General features: G+C 32.8%; 2 protein-coding genes and 1 non-coding gene across 3 annotated transcripts; 2 read left to right on the top strand and 1 right to left on the bottom strand.

The window, feature by feature from the left end:
* The first annotated feature begins 3,613 nt into the window (after positions 1–3,613).
* LOC109177389 (MOB kinase activator-like 1A) lies at positions 3,614–8,488 on the top strand. Its single transcript, XM_019326752.1, has 7 exons — positions 3,614–3,743; positions 5,068–5,116; positions 5,672–5,780; positions 6,270–6,363; positions 7,347–7,480; positions 7,631–7,794; positions 8,112–8,488. The coding sequence occupies exons 1-7, from the start codon at positions 3,721–3,723 to the stop codon at positions 8,184–8,186; spliced, it is 648 nt and encodes a 215-aa protein (XP_019182297.1). The 5' UTR covers positions 3,614–3,720; the 3' UTR covers positions 8,187–8,488.
* An 805-nt stretch (positions 8,489–9,293) lies between these two features.
* LOC109177388 (scopoletin glucosyltransferase-like) lies at positions 9,294–10,954 on the bottom strand. Its single transcript, XM_019326751.1, has one exon. It carries the CDS (start codon positions 10,903–10,905, stop codon positions 9,391–9,393), a length of 1,515 nt encoding a protein of 504 aa, XP_019182296.1. The 5' UTR covers positions 10,906–10,954; the 3' UTR covers positions 9,294–9,390.
* Positions 10,955–15,597: 4,643 nt separating this feature from the next.
* Positions 15,598–15,671, top strand: TRNAR-UCG. Its single transcript has one exon. It is a non-coding gene; the product is annotated as a tRNA-Arg (tRNA).
* The last annotated feature ends 1,836 nt before the right edge of the window (positions 15,672–17,507 follow it).

Raw genomic sequence — 17,507 nt, forward strand, 5'->3', positions numbered from 1 at the left:
AAGATTGATTATAATTGTCAATAAAATAATTGTATGGGTATGGTTGAAACCAAATACGAAAAATAAAGGGGAGCAAATAAAAATTAGGGCATAAAATATTAAATATATACTAATATTGAAGAGCTAACTGCTGATTGCCAAACAAGGACATTGCGAGATAGTTTCTCACTTTAATTTGTTGTGTGATTTGAATACTCTTTTTGTCAATAAATCTCCCAAGTAGTTAATATGATTGGCTTAATTATACTTTTTTTTTAATTTTTTTATAACAATTATTATTATTATTATTATTATTATTATTATGAAATATATGTATACCCTTAGGTCATTTTACATGTTAATCTAAACGGGGGCTAATTTCTTCAAATATCTTTTTACCAACTGTTGATATAATTCGCTGGTCAAATCCGCTAACGCTAACCGCTAACTGCTGATTATCAAACAAGGACATTGCGATATAGTTCTCACTTCAATTTGTTGTGTGATTTGAATACTCTCTTTGTCAACAAATCCCTCAAGTAGTTAATATGGTTGGCTTTATTAATTATGTTTTTTTTTATTTATATTTTTTCATGGTATTTAGTAAAATACTTGGTAAATAAATATATAGCATTATTTTGTATTATAACTTTGATATTTAATTAAAAAATAGTGCACAAAAAAGATAATAGACAATGTAGTGAATATAATTAATTGATTAATTTGAATGTAAAGAAGTTTTACTTTGGAGAAAAATAAATTAAAGACAATATAACTAATGAAATTATTTCTCTTATTTAATTTATTGAAACATTGTACACAAATAATTTTAAATTAAAGAAATGCATATGTATTATTTTTTGTTGTAGCTACTAAATTATTAATTATTATTAGTTTAATAAGAGTAAAATAGAGTACTAATTATGCCAACTTTAATTTGATTGGGATGGGGTTCGAACCTGAGACCTTTCTTATTAAAATCAATGAGTAAGTTAACGGTGAACTAACAGAAACTAACGGAAAAGATAATATTTAACGGAAAAGTTAATGGATAATCATATTCATTAAGGATAAATTAGGAAATCTCAAGGAAAAATTAAAATCTGATTAATATGAACCATTCATTTGATTAAAAAATTTGACCGCCATTTTTTCTACCTATTATAGGCCTAACTCTCTTAGGCTCTTATTAGTATAGTAGATAGTAGATATAGTAGATATAGTCAAGATTGATTATAATTGTCAATAAAATAATTGTATAGGTATAGTTGAAACCAAATACGGGACATAAGGGAGAACAAATAAAAATTAGGGCATAAAATATTAAATATATACCAATAGTGTTTGAGGAGATTCCAACATTAGGATTTGTGGTTAAGTTCTATTAAGACTTTAATATTAGAATTAGATTAATGGTGTAGTTATAATTTTATATTAGACTTTAATATTAGAATTAGACTAACGGTGAATTAACGGAAAAGTTAAATGGATAATCATATAATTAATGATAAATTAGAAAATCTTAAAAGAAAAAAAATTAAAACCTGAACAATATGAACCATTCATTTGATTTAATCATTTGGCGGTCATTTTTTCTACCCAATGTTAATAATTAAATAAATTCGCTGGTCAAATCCGCTAGTATAATCCGCTAACGCTAACCGCTAACTGCTGATTGTCAAACAAGGACATTGCGAGGTAGTTCTCACTTCAATTTGTTGTGTGATTTGAATACTCTCTTTGTCACAAAATCTCTCAAGTAATTAATATGGTTGACTTTATTAATTATATTTTTTTAATTTTTTCATGGTATTAATAAAATACTTGGTAAATAAATATATAGCGTTATTTTGTATTATAACTTTGATATTTAATTAGAAAAATAGTGCACAAAAAAGATAATAGATAATGTAGTGAATATAATCAATTGATGAATTTGAATGTAAAAATTTGTACATTTGAGAAAAATAAAGACAATATAACTAATGAAAATATTTCTTTTAATTAATTTATTGATAATTAATAATTTTTTTTCACTGAATAAAGACATTGTAAGGACAATGTAGCGAATATAATCAATTAATAAATTTGAATATAAAGAATTTTTATATTGAAGAAAAATAAAGACAATATAACTAATAAAATTATTTCTCTTATTTTTTTTTGAATGCTACAAATTATTTCTCTTATTTAATTTATTGATAATGAATAAATTTTTTTTTTGAATAAAGGCATTGAAGACACATAAATTTAAATTAAAGAAATGCATATGTATTATTTTTTGTTGTAACTACTAAATTATTATTTATATATATAATTTAATAAGAGTAAAATAGAGTACTAATTATGCCAACTTTGATTGGGATGAGGTTCGAACCTAAGACTTTTTTTTTTATTGAAATCAATGAGTAAGTTAATGGTGAACTAACGGCTATTCTTAAAATTTTAACGGAATTAGTAACGGTGTGTGGGTATTTTAAGAAATTTTAGTGTAAAATTTAAATCTGATCAATCTTTTAATCAATCTGAGCCATTCATTTGATTAAAATCTGTGACCGCCATTTTTTCTACCAATTATAGGCCTAACTCTCTTGGGCTCTTATTAGTATAGTAGATATAATTTTTTTCATAATACTCGAAAATAGGAAATATTTATATTTGGGACAATTTAATTACATCAAATCAATTCTTTTTCTAAAAGGTCGAATCTCGAAACACAAGAGTCCCTTCACCTCGGCCCGACAGAGCATTTGTGAGAATGTAATTACGATGACTCAATGACTCAGTAGATAGGACTAAATGTCGGCATCTGCCCGCTTTGGACATAATCCACATTGTGGTTAGAGTAATACAAAAAATGGTCCCTCGACTATAGCTAAATTCATAAATTGGTCATCGATTTTTAATTTTAACCAATTAAGTCCTTAACTTTGCAATTTTAACACGATTTGGTCCTCCGTCTATTTGACCGTTTGTTGACTGTGATTTTTGAGAATATATATGTAATTTCATGGTCGATCGTCGATTTTTTAAGGTTCCGGTTGCATTTTCAGGCCGCACTGTTACATTTGAATCCACTGCCGAAAGCAATCTGCCAAATCCTGTCGCCTTTCTTCATCCCCTCTTTGGATTTAATGTAGTTGAGTTCGTATCAGAGCGAAGAGTTAAGAAAAATGTGGTGTTACATGGGCAATAGACTGTGTCACGGCAGCGGATGAAGGCAGGCGGCAGTGAAATTACATATATATCCTCCGAGATCACGGTCAACAAACGGTCAAATAAATGGAGAATCAAATCGTGTTAAAATTGCAAAGTTAAGGACTTAATTGGTTAAAATTAAAAGTCGAGGACCAATTTGTGAATTTAGTTATATTTGAGAGACTATTTTGGGTATTTACTCTTGTAGTTATCAAGATTCAAACTTTAATCTTTTCTTTTAAATACTATCTATTAAACCATTAAGCTAAACTCATGCGGATTTAATTACATCAATTCTTTTGTGAGGACGGTGTTATTAGAATTTTTTTTTTCTTTTTCATTACAGTATTAAAAAAAAAAAAAAAAAAAAAAAAAACGAATACAGTTGCCCGTCCTGTCCGCTCTTAAATATAATTCCTCAGGGCAATCCCTTCGCCACTGCCCGCTCTCTTTTTTTTTTTTTTTTTTTCTGTTTTGCATAATTTATTTAAGCTATCAGAGAGGGATCCGTTTTTCTTCCCGTTTTATTCATCAACCGTCAACATGAGTCTCTTCGGTCTTGGAAGGTAAATTTAGTTTAGATTTAATGTTAATGTTTTCTGTTCTTTTTCCTATTGGCATTCAATTCGCTATGATTTGTGTATTGTTTATGATCTAGGATCAGTTTGCATCAGATCTATGGATGTTCGTCTCTCCGTCTTGATTCTAATCATGATTCTAATTATTGTTCTGGATTTTTTTTTTTCCTGATCTTCTTTGCTTTTCCTTTGGAATTTGCATTCCTGAAGTGTCTCATCGTACAATACTAGATTTAAAATTATTGGATTGATCCGGATATTTCGAAAATGAAATGAACTTGTGTATATATATTTTTTTTAAAAAAAAGGAAAAGAAGAAATTGAATTGGATAATAGTAAAGGATTTTCACTTCTCCCTTGAATTCATATATGCATTTGCATGTATTATATAGATCCTTTTGTGGCTGGTTTTTAAGGGGAATGGCTCTGTTTTGGATTGAAACTAGAAATCAGATTAGCTAGCCAGAGTTTTGTTGTTAAGAATGGATCCGGCAAATCAAATTAATGACATGCAATAGGAAATTTGGAGAAGGCATCAACGAAATGATAATATTTACTGTACTGCAAATGCTGTTTGCTAGAACGGTGAGATAGCGATAGTTATATGCAAATGTGGATAGAATCTTGCTATGTTCATTCCTGCATGTATGCCTCTATGTAATGGCAGAGCTACATGACTCGCTGGTTGATGATTACAGCATTGGTTTAAAGTCTTAATATGTCATTGCTATCTTTGTTGGATTTACTAGCTAGTTGCAATATAGTTTGTGGTTAGTGCTACTTTCATACCATACTCTTCTTATGCGAGAGGCCGAGAGCTCTTAATGTTTAATACTTGAATGGTGATGAATTATCAATCCATAAAAGAATAATGACTAGAAGTATTAAATTATATACCATATATTACTTTAAATATCAGCAGGTAAAAAAATTGTTGTCCAGACAAATCATATTCAAAAGAAATATACATGCAATTTGATAATAATTCAGTTCTAAAATAAATAAATAATTGAAATTTTAGTTACTATATGTTAAAATTGATATATAAACTAGCATGTAATCGTCTGTGCTGATGTGTAAGTGAAAGCAGTAATTATTTTGAATTGGTTGTTAGTGGCAACTTTGAGCTGCTTTGCATTTTGCCAATTGCGGTGTATGTTTGCACTTTATTATGATCTGCAGCTGAAAGTTCTTTATGATCTATACTTTGCCATTTAAAGAGTGATCTGCCATCAATGCTTTGACTGCTTTTCTTGTGTGCTTTTTTCACCCTTCATTTATTCCTAATGCCTAATATGATATTTCTACTCAGGAACCAGAGAACGTTCCGCCCCAAAAAAAGTGCCCCCTCTGGGAGTAAGGTTGCACTTTTTCATACACAGAATAGTTGCCTCATCTTTTTATATTCTCTGGATTGTTATGGCATGCTAGGTTCTACCTGCATGGCTGCATCATGCTGACATTTTATGCCCTAATTTTGAGAAAGGAAAAGATGAAAGAATCTTTAAGTTCAAATAGATCTAGTTTATTTGATTTTGTCTCTCTTCCAGTCATAGCATGACCAACCTTCAAGGTATCCAATTACCTTGGTGCTATCACATATTATCACATCAATGGTGATTTAGATAACAGTTTCAGACTTTTTCTTGCAAAGTCGAAGGTAAAGTTTGTTAGGGAACCAATGTAGTCTAGGATTGGTGGTTAAGGAAATGATTTAGTCCAACTCCAAAGGTGTTCATGTCGGATTTGATACACAAGAGGTAGGCTACAAGTTTTCTAAAATGATTCCCCATTTGATGTGATTTTGAAATCTGGGCCAGAATTATAACCAAATTCAGTTCCTAACACTTGAAAGGTCATATCATCTAATAATTCATGAATGATGCATATTTAATCATTATCATTTTGTATTGCAGGGAGCGCAATTAAGAAAGCATATTGATTCAACTTTAGGCAGTGGAAACTTGAGAGAAGCTGTAAGACTTCCTCCAGGAGAGGACATTAATGAATGGCTTGCTGTCAACAGTACTCTCTCTCTTCCCCTCTCTTCATTCCATCATATTTAACCAGTCACCTGAAAATCCTTTCTCTTGTACCTTTTGTACCCTTTCTTGTTTGTTTGTTTGTTTTATTTATTTATTTATTTCCCCATATACCTGAGTTGAAGGTGGTTGAGAGTCTTCATAACACCCTTCATGTCTAAAGACATGCAATTCTTTCTAGTTCATCCTCTGAAGATGTACTCTTTTTTCTTGGTGGTTGTGGTGGTAATTTATATGCATATGTGTGTGTGTGTGTGTGTGAGTATAGTGTTTAACCAACTTCATAAAGTTATTTATAAACTATTATTTGAATGTCCACACCCAACAGGGTGCTAAGACTAATACATATGATGCCATTGTTTTTTGCACTTTAGGTTTAAATTTTATACTATTTTGATTGATTACTTCCCTGCTTTACTAGAATACTAAGAATATCTATACTGAATAGGTGTTATTTTACTCATTTTTCCAGCTGTTGATTTCTTCAACCAAGTAAATCTTCTGTTTGGAACCCTCACAGAGTTTTGCACACCAGAGAACTGTCCTACAATGGCAGCAGGTCCCAAGTATGTCCAGTACTAAATGCTTTGTTGATGATTTTACCAATTACTTCCTGTAAAATTTCAAAATTATATTGCTTGGATACATCTAAGTTAGAGCTCTTTTTGTTTCAAAATTAACCTTTTTTAGGAGGAATATTCTATTGATAAAAATTTAATGACTATAATAGTCACGTCTTAGTTCCTCTTCTAACCGTAAAATGTTTTGGATGTGTATTCTTCATTATGTATATTTTGAACAATGGACAATACTATTTTATCTAGTTCCCCTTAAAATGTTTGGATGTGATATTTCTTTAAAAGAATCAACATGTGTCCTACAGAATTGTAGAACTACTATGTTCCAAATTAATTAGTGTATTGGATCTGGGCGGAAAGTTCAACTTTTCCCTAGAATACTATACCTGTCTGCATTATTTATGACATAGGTTAACCTCCTTAATTTACTTTGGTGCAAAGCAGTAGGGTTGTTTCCAATATCTTCTGTGGACTTCTTCCTGTTTTATGTACCTTAGGCATCTTATCCTCATTCTACAGAATTTATTCTTTCACAAACCAGTTTTCATTTTTTTTTTTTTTTTTTTTGGTTGATTAAGAAACCCATAATGTGAATGATTAAAGAAGAAAATATATTATTCTATGTTAAACATGTTTGAAGTATAGAGAGAAGAGTGTGCATCAATTGGAAATGAAAAATATCTTTAAGAATTATATTTAATCTGAAGCATCTCATGCACAAAGTATTCATGTTCACCAGATACATTTTTGGATGACATAGTAATTTCAACAACCACTTTAATAGCATAAAATGTTTTCTTGTGTGAAATGGCAAGTTATTCTTGAACCGTAGTAATTAATTTAATTCCTATTTACTTTATTATTATTTCAAAAATATAAATTTTTTCCAAATTTATCATGATTTCCATCACAAGAAGCCTACACTGTTTGAAGTGCGATGTCATTTGGCTGATATGGGTATTGCTTTTCAGGTATGAATATAGGTGGGCTGATGGTGTGCAAATAAAAAAACCTATTGAAGTTTCTGCACCAAAATATGTTGAATATTTAATGGATTGGATTGAGGGTCAGCTAGATGATGAATCTATATTTCCTCAAAGGCTTGGTAATTTTCAAATTGACTTAATTACTCCATAATACCCTGTTCTTGTTTTTTTCTTTTTATTGGTTGGTTATATCTTCTACTTGCCTTTTCTGCTTGCATATCAAAGCAGAATTCTTGTTGACTTTTTGTTTTATATGCTGAATTTTACAGGTGCACCATTTCCATCCAACTTCAAGGAAGTTGTGAAGACAATATTCAAACGCCTGTTTCGTGTATATGCTCATATTTATCACACCCATTTTCAAAAGATTGTGAGTCTCAAGGAGGAGGCCCATCTAAATACCTGCTTCAAACATTTCACACTATTTACCAATGTGAGTTCTTGCAATCTTGAGTCTGAAGCTGTTATTATTTCTTTGAATTTTGTGTTGTTTTTGCAATCAATGCTTGTCATCTTATCATGATGTTATCTATGTTTATACTGAATCACTGGGTATTATTCTTTTCAAGTATCATTCGCTATAGCCAAGATTAACATTGATGATATCTACCAAAAACCCCTCATAGTCAACTAAATGCAAAAACTTAAGCCGTGTATCTTCAAAACTATTTTAGAATTGTTCTTATAATGTGTTTTCTTGTAGCCAGAGCTCGGGTGTGACTACTAATTCTTATCACGGCTTCTGTGCAGGAATTTGGGCTGATAGACAAGAAGGAGCTTGCTCCACTCCAAGAGCTGATAGAGTCTATTATTGCCCCTTATTGAGCATGCCCTCGACTTTATTTTCCTTGAAAAATGAATTGCTAGAGATTAAATGCATCTCATCATGTAATAAAAATGTCAAATAGATATTGAAATATAGCTAATTTATCCCTTTTTCCCCAACTAATGTTCCCTGCATGACTAAAAAATGTCCATATAGTAGCCGCCATTGGAAGGAGCTAATGTGTATATCATTGGTGTAATGAATGTATCATTGACGGAATGTGTATCTTAGATTGTAAGTGAATGCTCTATTTAAACGTTTGATGTGTAATAGAGAATGTTATGAGTAAAACATTTATTAAAGAATTTTTCTTGGTTGTGTATTTGCTGTTGCGTGGCGTGGCCGCGTGGGCACTACCACTTGAGTTGCGGAATGCGTAATGAACGTGCAAATAAAGTAAGTTGATTGATCTGGAAGGGGTTCAAAGGTGTATAATTACAATGCAGGTTTTTTTTTTTCAATACATTAAATTTCTCAGCTTACGCTAGAGAAATACTAAAACATGCGGATTTTATGAATGAAAAAAGAATGGTATTGTCATCTTTATCTCTTAGAGGCAATTTGGGGCCTCGAGAGTCGAGTCATCAATTGGTTTGTCTAGTTTGGCATCTATAAATTCGTACAGATTTAGCTCATTAATTCAATAGACAAAATTTAAAAGAAGAGACTAAGGTTAAAACCTCGACATTTAATCCTGTCTGCTGAATCATTGAGTCAGTATAATTTATGTCCTTTTAAATTTTATGTCGAACCGAGATGAAAGAGATCCCTGGGGTTGGAAAAATAATGTGTTGACTAAATGGCATTAACTTTGCTGTTGCTCAATTCAGATCCCATGTGGCTTTATGCTTTGAGATCCCACTAGGAGATTGACAACATAAAAAAATTTCCTTCAATAATTTTCCCCAACATATCATTATTTGATTAGTTACTTTATTTTTTTATTAAAAATTAATGAAGTCAATTAATTCATAGCATTCAATAATTATAAGTCATATCATGGAAAAAATTTAGGAAGGAAAAACCTAAAAGGAATAAAAAGTTTCTTAAATAAATAAATTGATCTCAAAATGCTTGATAGACACAACAAAATTTTTGAAGTATACAATACATCTTTTTCCTAAACTGAAATCAAATATTTCGTACAAGTAATTGTAACTCTTCATGAGACAAATCCAACCATAGAAAGGCTTGAAGCAGCACCTATTTGGCTACAAGCTTTATGAAAGAGTTGATAGAAGTGGTTGAGCTCTCAGGAAAACCAACCTCAAATTTTGATTTCAATGCCATGGCTCTACTATGAACCTCTTCATCACTCATCAATTTATCAATTCCTCGAACTATTTCATCTTTCTTCACCGTCTCGGTTACATCTTTGTCGCTAAAAGGTATGTGCCCGACTTTTAAATGATTGGCGATTAATTTTGCATCGAAAAACTGATCGCCTCTAATTGGCCATGCCAGAATCGGAACTCCTCGTCCTATGGATTCCAGTGTTGAATTCCATCCACAATGCGATAAAAACCCTCCCGTGGAGGGGTGGCTTAAGATTAATAGCTGGGGTGCCCATCCCTTGATGATCAAACCTTTATTCCCAATTCTTTCTTGTAAACCGTGGGGATAGTAACCCTCATCTGCTGGATCTGAACCGGGAGTTTTGTCGCCGAATAGACTGGCGGGTGGACCGGGTTTACCTGAACCCGGTTGAATAACCCAAATGAATGGCCGGTTTGATTCTTCTAGTGCATTTGCTAGCTCTTCAGATTCTTCCATGGTGGGTGCAACTTCACTTCCGAATGACACATAAATTACTGACCGGTCTGGCTTTGAGTTCAGCCATTGAACCACCTCTTCTTCGGTGAAATTGGAGCTCCGGTTCGACGACCGAACCTGGTGGTCATGGAGGATTGAACCGGCTGATTCCCAAAACTGAGCCGGCAGCGACGGCCCAACTCCCCAGATGGGTTTCTGAATCTGGTTTGATAAATATTCGATGAATGGACGCTCAAGATCATCGCAGGTGTTAATTAGAACCGCGATTGAGGACTCCACCCCATCCAACCAATGCGGTCTACGACCCGGTCCACGTGGACCGCCCGGTCCATTTGGACCGGGCCTTACGAATCCATTACCACGGTGAAGGTGAGGAGGAGGAGCGTGACGGTGGCGCCTCTGCGTCTCGGAATGGGTCAGAGCCATATGTTGGGGCAACCCGGGAAGAAATCGGGTCTCGCCCGGCTTCAACTCGTCGGCCTTATTCTTCCAGGCGGCGAATTCCATGGCGGCGGAGCAGGCACCGCAAGTGAAAAACGAGACTATGGGTATTCCCATTCCGGCGAAGATCTCCTTGCTCCAGCTCATCATCACGTCAACCACCACGCAATCGGGTCGGGTCACGGCCGCGCCGCCATACCTCTCGGCCAAGAAACTCTCAATCCCACCCCCCAACCGTTGTTGGTCTTGACGAAATGGGTGCGGCGGCGGTGCATTCATCTCCGGCGGGGGCGGAGGTGGAAGCGAGGCGGCCGAGATTTCAACGACTTGTACAGAAGAATGGCGGCGCAGATCGGAGGGGACGGAGGAGGAGAGATGAGAGGGGATGAGAAGAGTGGATTTGTAGTTGAAAGAAGAGAATTTCCTGCAAAGCTCCATGCTAGGGAAGAGGTGGCCTTGCCCAAAAAATGGCACCACCAAAATCTCTCCTGCAATTGCTTCCATTATTGAACCTGCTTTTGTTCAGTTGCAGAGTTGCAGCAACTAAATATATAGACGATGCAGGCCAGCGCAATATCAACATTAAATAACGTAGGAAACTTAAGAAGAAAGAAATAGCCAAATAAATATCCAACGACTTTAACTAAAATTATTCTAAACTTTAAATGTTAAAAACATAATGCAACTATGATAGATTAAAAATTGTTTATCTATGTATGAGAGTTAAGTCTAGTATATGCTATAGCAAGAATACATGTGAGGAAGATAAGGAGGAGGTGACACAGATTTTAAGGGTGCTTCAGGCTTTTAATTTTGAAAAATATCTAGATTTACTCTTTTGTTGGGAGGAATAAAAAAGCAGCATTTGCTTATATTGAGAATAAAATCAGGAAGAGAATTGCATCCTGTAACAAGAAGTTATTATCACAGGCTGGTAAGAAAATCTGGTTAAAAAGTGTTGTCCAAGGTATGCTTATTTTTTCAATGAGTGTTATATCTGTTTGCACAGCTATTGGGAGAACAATGAATCGTTATTAGTGGGGATCAGGAACTGACTTGCGGTATTCATTGGAAAGCAGGGGAGAGCATTTAATGGGATATATTATGTATCCCTAAAAAGTATGGGGACCTGGGATTCAAGGGATCTGAGAGCATTTAATTTGGCAATGCTGGGTAAGCAAGTATGGCGATTGCTTACTAACACTGACTCTTTGGTGTCTCGTGTGTATAGGGCAAGATACTACCATAAACAATCATTCTCTCAAGCACGTTTAGGAAATAACCCTAGTTGTTGTTGGCGAAGTATTATGGCAGCTAAAGGTGTGATATGTAGTGGTGTGAGACGACGTATTGGAAATGGAAATTCTACCTTAATTTGGGAGCATCAATGCCTCCAAGATGACTTAGATCCTGTTATTCAGATGCCACCTCAGCTGGCTGTGGCTATAGTGGTGGGTTTAATAGATTAGGATACTGGGCCGTGGGATCATCATATTCTCTCTGATATTTTCCAACCCTGTGATGTGCCTCGAATCTTGAAGATACCGATTTCCCCAGAGTATGAGGATGTGTGGTATTGGCATGTGGATCCTAACGGTTGCTACTTTTTTAAAAATGTCATTATTGGGAGTAATGATGGTGCTTTTGATAAATGGCTTACCATATGAAAGCTTAAAATCCCACCCAAGTGGATATCATTCACACTACCAACAATTTGCTTATAAAGAGCGTATATATTGATCCGATTTGTGTCATGTGTGGAATCATTCATTAGGACACTATGCACTCATTAGTATTGTGTGGCTATGCAAATTCCATATGGGCTCAATCTAACCTTCCACTCCCCAATATTGTGACAAATGTTTTCTATGTATGGTTTAGTGCAATCTTGAATGTTCTAGACACTAATGGAATTATGTACGCAACTGCAATTTTATATCATATTTGGAGAGCGCGAAATGGAGCACTTTGGGACGCCTATCTTCCAATGCCGAAGAAATTGATTGCCGCAGCGGCTGCCACCATGCAGGCATGGCAACGAGTACACCATGCGACTGCCGACCGTGCACCAGCCGAACAAACCGCCGCTGCCAACAATGCCGAGTCGGCACTGCCTCCACCGCCACTGCCTACTGTTCCGACCCAGATTGCTGCGACACGGCCGATGAGGTGCTACGTCGACGCCGGGTATCATCAAACCACGAACTCGGCCACGATCGGAGCAATCCTTCTCGATGCCGAAGGTGGTTATGTGTCGGCCTACAACGCTTCCCTCTCGATTTGTTTCTCCCCACTTATGGCCGAAGCATTCGCGTGCAAAGAGGCCTTGTCATGGCTAAGGGCTCGTGGAGAACAATCTATAGAGCTATACACAGATTGTCATACACTTCAATGCTACCTATCTTCACCAGGTGCTTCGTATATTGGTTATGCTATTGATGGTTGCAAAGCTTGCATATCTACATTTGATTTTTGCTCAATTAATTTTATTCCTAGATCATAGAATTATTTAGCTCACACTTTAGCTTCTACAACTTTTGAACATGGTACGGCTATGTATTGGGACGTTGTCCCGCCTGACTCTATTTCAGTTTTTTTTTTTTTTTTTTTTTTTTTTTTGACTCTATTTCAGTTTATCTCTAAATAAAACCGCATTGGTTTGCTTTAAAAATAAAAACATAATGCAACTAACCAATCTTGTCCCTTAAGAGAGATTGAGAGTTCGAACCCCTTCTCTCTTCTTGTATGAAAAAATCAATCTGGTCAATACTTTATTCTTTAATTAGGTTTGTCCGGTGCGAACGAGAATTGGTCTGAGTATGGTACGGACTTTGTGCATCTTACAGTTAGGGCGACACCTCGCAAAAAAAAAAAAAAAAAAAAAAAAAACATAGTACACCCACCTCGCATGCCTTATTGCATGGTTTTGACGTGTATTTACCAATATTTCCTTACCGGCCTTAGGAAGGATTCTCTTATTCCAACCACCTACCCGTTGTTTAAATGATATTTAAAAAATGACGTTATTAACAACTCAAAATCCTCATTTTTCCATCTTAGTAATAAAAACACAGATCTTGTGAAATTCTATGAAATAGACTTACACCTACCCGTTGTTTAAATGATATTTAAAAAATGACGTTATTAACAACTCAAAATCCTCATTTTTTCATCTTAGTAATAAAAACACAAGTCTTGTGAAATTTTATGAAATAGACTTATGCACTACTAAAGTTTATGATGAAGTAGACTAGTAATTTTTCAATTGCACTTTATTATTATTATTATTATTATTAATTTTGTAGTTGACTATTTATAATAATTTTATTATTGTATCTTCGATGTGGACCATGTATGATTAAGCAAAAATATATACAGGCTTACGTTCAATAATTTTATGTAGTTGACTTATGTAATTATAATAATTATAATTTTATTATAATTATTTTTTATTACTGTATAATAATGTTATGTAGTTGACTTATGTATTTATAATAATTACGGAGTATAATTTTATTATAATTAAATAATTAATATTGAATGTAAACATGTATATATTTTTCAAGTAGCGTTTCAAAATAAGCTACATGCTTTTAACATTTTATCAATTTTTTATCATTATTAATTTATAAAAATAATATCATTTATCATTCTTTAATAAAAATCTTAATACTTAATTTTTTTTCTAAACACTCTTCCTAGTTCTTTACCATAGGTGTATTTAAAAAAAAAAATATTGCTAAACTTTATTGTGGGATGCTAGATCATAAATGTGATATATATATATATATATATATATATATATATATATATATATATATATATATAAAAGGAAAGGATCAGTTGTGGGAATGGCGGTTGTGCGGTTGGACGCACTACATTAAGCATTAAACTGACGCACTTTAAGTACACAACACACGCACATTAAGCACACAAACAAAACATCTTAAGAACACTAATCTTACGCACATTAAGTACAAAACCCACGCACCTTGAGCACAAAACTCATGCACCTTAAGTTTCAACAACTACTCACATTAAGAACACAAATCTCACGCACCTTAATTAAGCACAAAACTCATGCACCTTAAGTTTCAACACTACTCGCATTAAGTACACACCCACACACCTTAAGCACAAAACTCACGCACTTTAAGTACAAAATTCACGCACATTAATCACCGCACGGGAGACACTTAACCGCACATGAACTTAATTATATATATATATATATATATATATATATATATATATATATATATATATATATATATAATTTATATTGCAATATATATATCACTATTTAACTTTGAATATATAAATTTATAAAAAAAAATGTCATTTTATGTCTTTTTACACTTATCATCTTATTCAATAACTAATTTTACCAACATTTTAATTGAAATCAATTAACTTATTAACTACTTGCTTTTCAGTTTTTAACTTACAATTAACTTTTCAGCTAGACGTGTCAAACAGAGCTTTATGTAGAGTAAACTATTAATTGTATCTTGGGAGCATATACTCGTTTACCGTTTTCAAAAACAAAAATACACTTTTACCATAAAAAAACAAAATGAATGAAAAATATCCAAAAAGAGTGTTCAAATGGATGAAGCATGACTTACCTATTAACAACATATATTCTTGTTTTGTACAAAAGCAATACTAATTGTGAGTTTCTTTTATCAAAATAATAAATGAAAAATGGTGAACTATATCCTAAAATGGTTGAGGAATTAACATATAAAAATGACAAAAACTTGTGTGAGAGCGTCTCACGAATCCTTGTTCATGAGACAGGGTCGAGCCAAGATGAAAAATTTAATATTTATACTAAAAAATACAATACTAATAAAAATTAAAGTGTTTATTATTTATAAAGATATGTGTAATACTTTTCAAGAAAAATATAATACTTTTATATTTTGATATAAAAGTATTACATTTTCCCTTATAAAAAAAAATAAATTTATTATTAATTAGTATTACAAAGTATATTTTTATATTGACGGATTCGTCTCCCAAAGTCATAAAAAGTTTGGAAGTAAAATCTCATTCCAACTCATATAGAGCATTAATGAAGGCGACAAAAAAAATTATCGCATGTTTACTTTTAAATTTCGAAGGTACTATGTGAATGACGCGTGTACACTACGTCTTTCCTTATACAAAAAGGATAGAAGTATTATATCTGACCGCATAGCGTAGTGGATTAGCGCGTTTGACTTCGGATCAAAAAGTCGTGGGTTCGACTCCCACTGTGGTCGAAGGATCAAAATAATACATTTTATTTTTTTACACAGAAGAATGTTATTTTCCGACAATAAATTAGGTATAAACTACACTTTCTTTATAAATTTAAAGGATCAAAATAATACATTTTATTTTTTTACACAGAAAAATGTTATTCATATACAAAATTTGACATACAAATTTATATATGTATACATTTTTTACAACTCTTAATAATTCACTTTTTCATAAAATCTTTCAGACTTTCATCAACTTTTATAGACTTTTAAAGTGACGAATTTTAAATTAATTTCACAAAATCTTTTAGACTTGCACCAACTTTTTACGAGTCTATAAAAGTTTGTAGGAGAAACATTTATAAATTTTTTTAAAAAAAATTTCATATTAAAAAGTCTATAAAAGTCATTAAAACTCTAAGTTGGATATATCCTTACAAACATTTCATAACTTTTATTAATACATTATGAGTAAATATTTAATGCACTACCGGTGTATAAAAGTTATACATACAACATAATTGAACCAGAATATGATATGCCATTAAAAAAAGTTAATATTGAACATGCCCTTTTCTACAAATATTAATAGCCTTTTAATTATTAAAATTAATTTATTAAATAATTAAGATTTATTCATTATTAAAAATATTATTAACTATAATTAAATTATCATATAAACAACAGCTAAAGCCTCAGAGGTTCAGAGATGCAGAATAATCTGATCTTCACCCATTGTTTTAAATAATAGAATTTGTAAAGCTACGTATACAACAATTTGTTCTAATTTTTTTTTTTTTTTTGATCATAAACGAGGGGGCTACCCAAAAACAAACACAGGATCAAAACCGATCCAAAACACTTTGACAAGTCCTTCGCAAGAAATTTGCTCCCAGGCGATCCTGTTCAACAATATCTTGTATTTCCATGGGTGGCACATCGTGAAGACGCAGCCCAACCGGGTGGGCAAGTGCCATGTTCGCGAGAGCATCCGCTAGCTTGTTCTGTTCCCTGTTCACGTGTGCGATTTGAAACTCCAAATGGCTTTCTGCCTCTTGTATACATCGGCGGAGGACGTTGCAAGGTATGTCCAGACCATCTAGCGCCGCGCTCATCCAATGCATTCCCTGTATGAATTTATGATTTCAAGAAATTACGCATACAGAAGCTACCTAATATTTCAAATGTTATTACTGAAGAATTAGTAATTTATTAGAGAATGCATTGGATTCATAGCAATTTTTTGACTTTTTTTTTTTTTTTTTTTAAATTATGCTCTTTAACATAGATATATCCATAACAATTGTGAATAGTAACGTAGCAACATCTAGTTGTTGTTTATAAAAATAATAAAATTTTTACTATTATTTTTTGTATAGTATAGAGTATAGACATGTGGGAAAATAAAAAGATAAAAGTCCAAAGTAAATGAGTATTTATGAAAGTTCTGAAATGTACAATAAATTTTGATCTTGATATGAATAGATGAAAATTTTGTCTAGTTTAGACAGAGAAAAATAACTATTGAGAAAGTTGAAAAGTTTGGGGTATGGTTGAATTTCAACTATTTATATTTGTAAAGGAAAAGTCAACACAAATCTTATTTTGATAGAGTCTATAAAAATTAATAAGTTTTTGAATATCAGTAGACTTTTAAAAAACTCTATAAAAGTTTGAATTGAACCGGTATAATTTTAAAGACTTTTTAAAAGTTTGAATCAAATACCGGTAGACTTTTAAAGAGTCAAGTATAAATCAAATACCACCAAACTTTTAAAATCGTTCAAAGTTTTTAAAACTTTATAAAAGTCTTGATTGAATACACCCCTGAAATGAATTACATGTGTACACTAT

Source organism: Ipomoea nil, unplaced genomic scaffold (genome assembly GCF_001879475.1).
Source record: "Ipomoea nil cultivar Tokyo-kokei standard unplaced genomic scaffold, Asagao_1.1 scaffold0804, whole genome shotgun sequence".
Taxonomy (NCBI): domain Eukaryota; kingdom Viridiplantae; phylum Streptophyta; class Magnoliopsida; order Solanales; family Convolvulaceae; genus Ipomoea; species Ipomoea nil.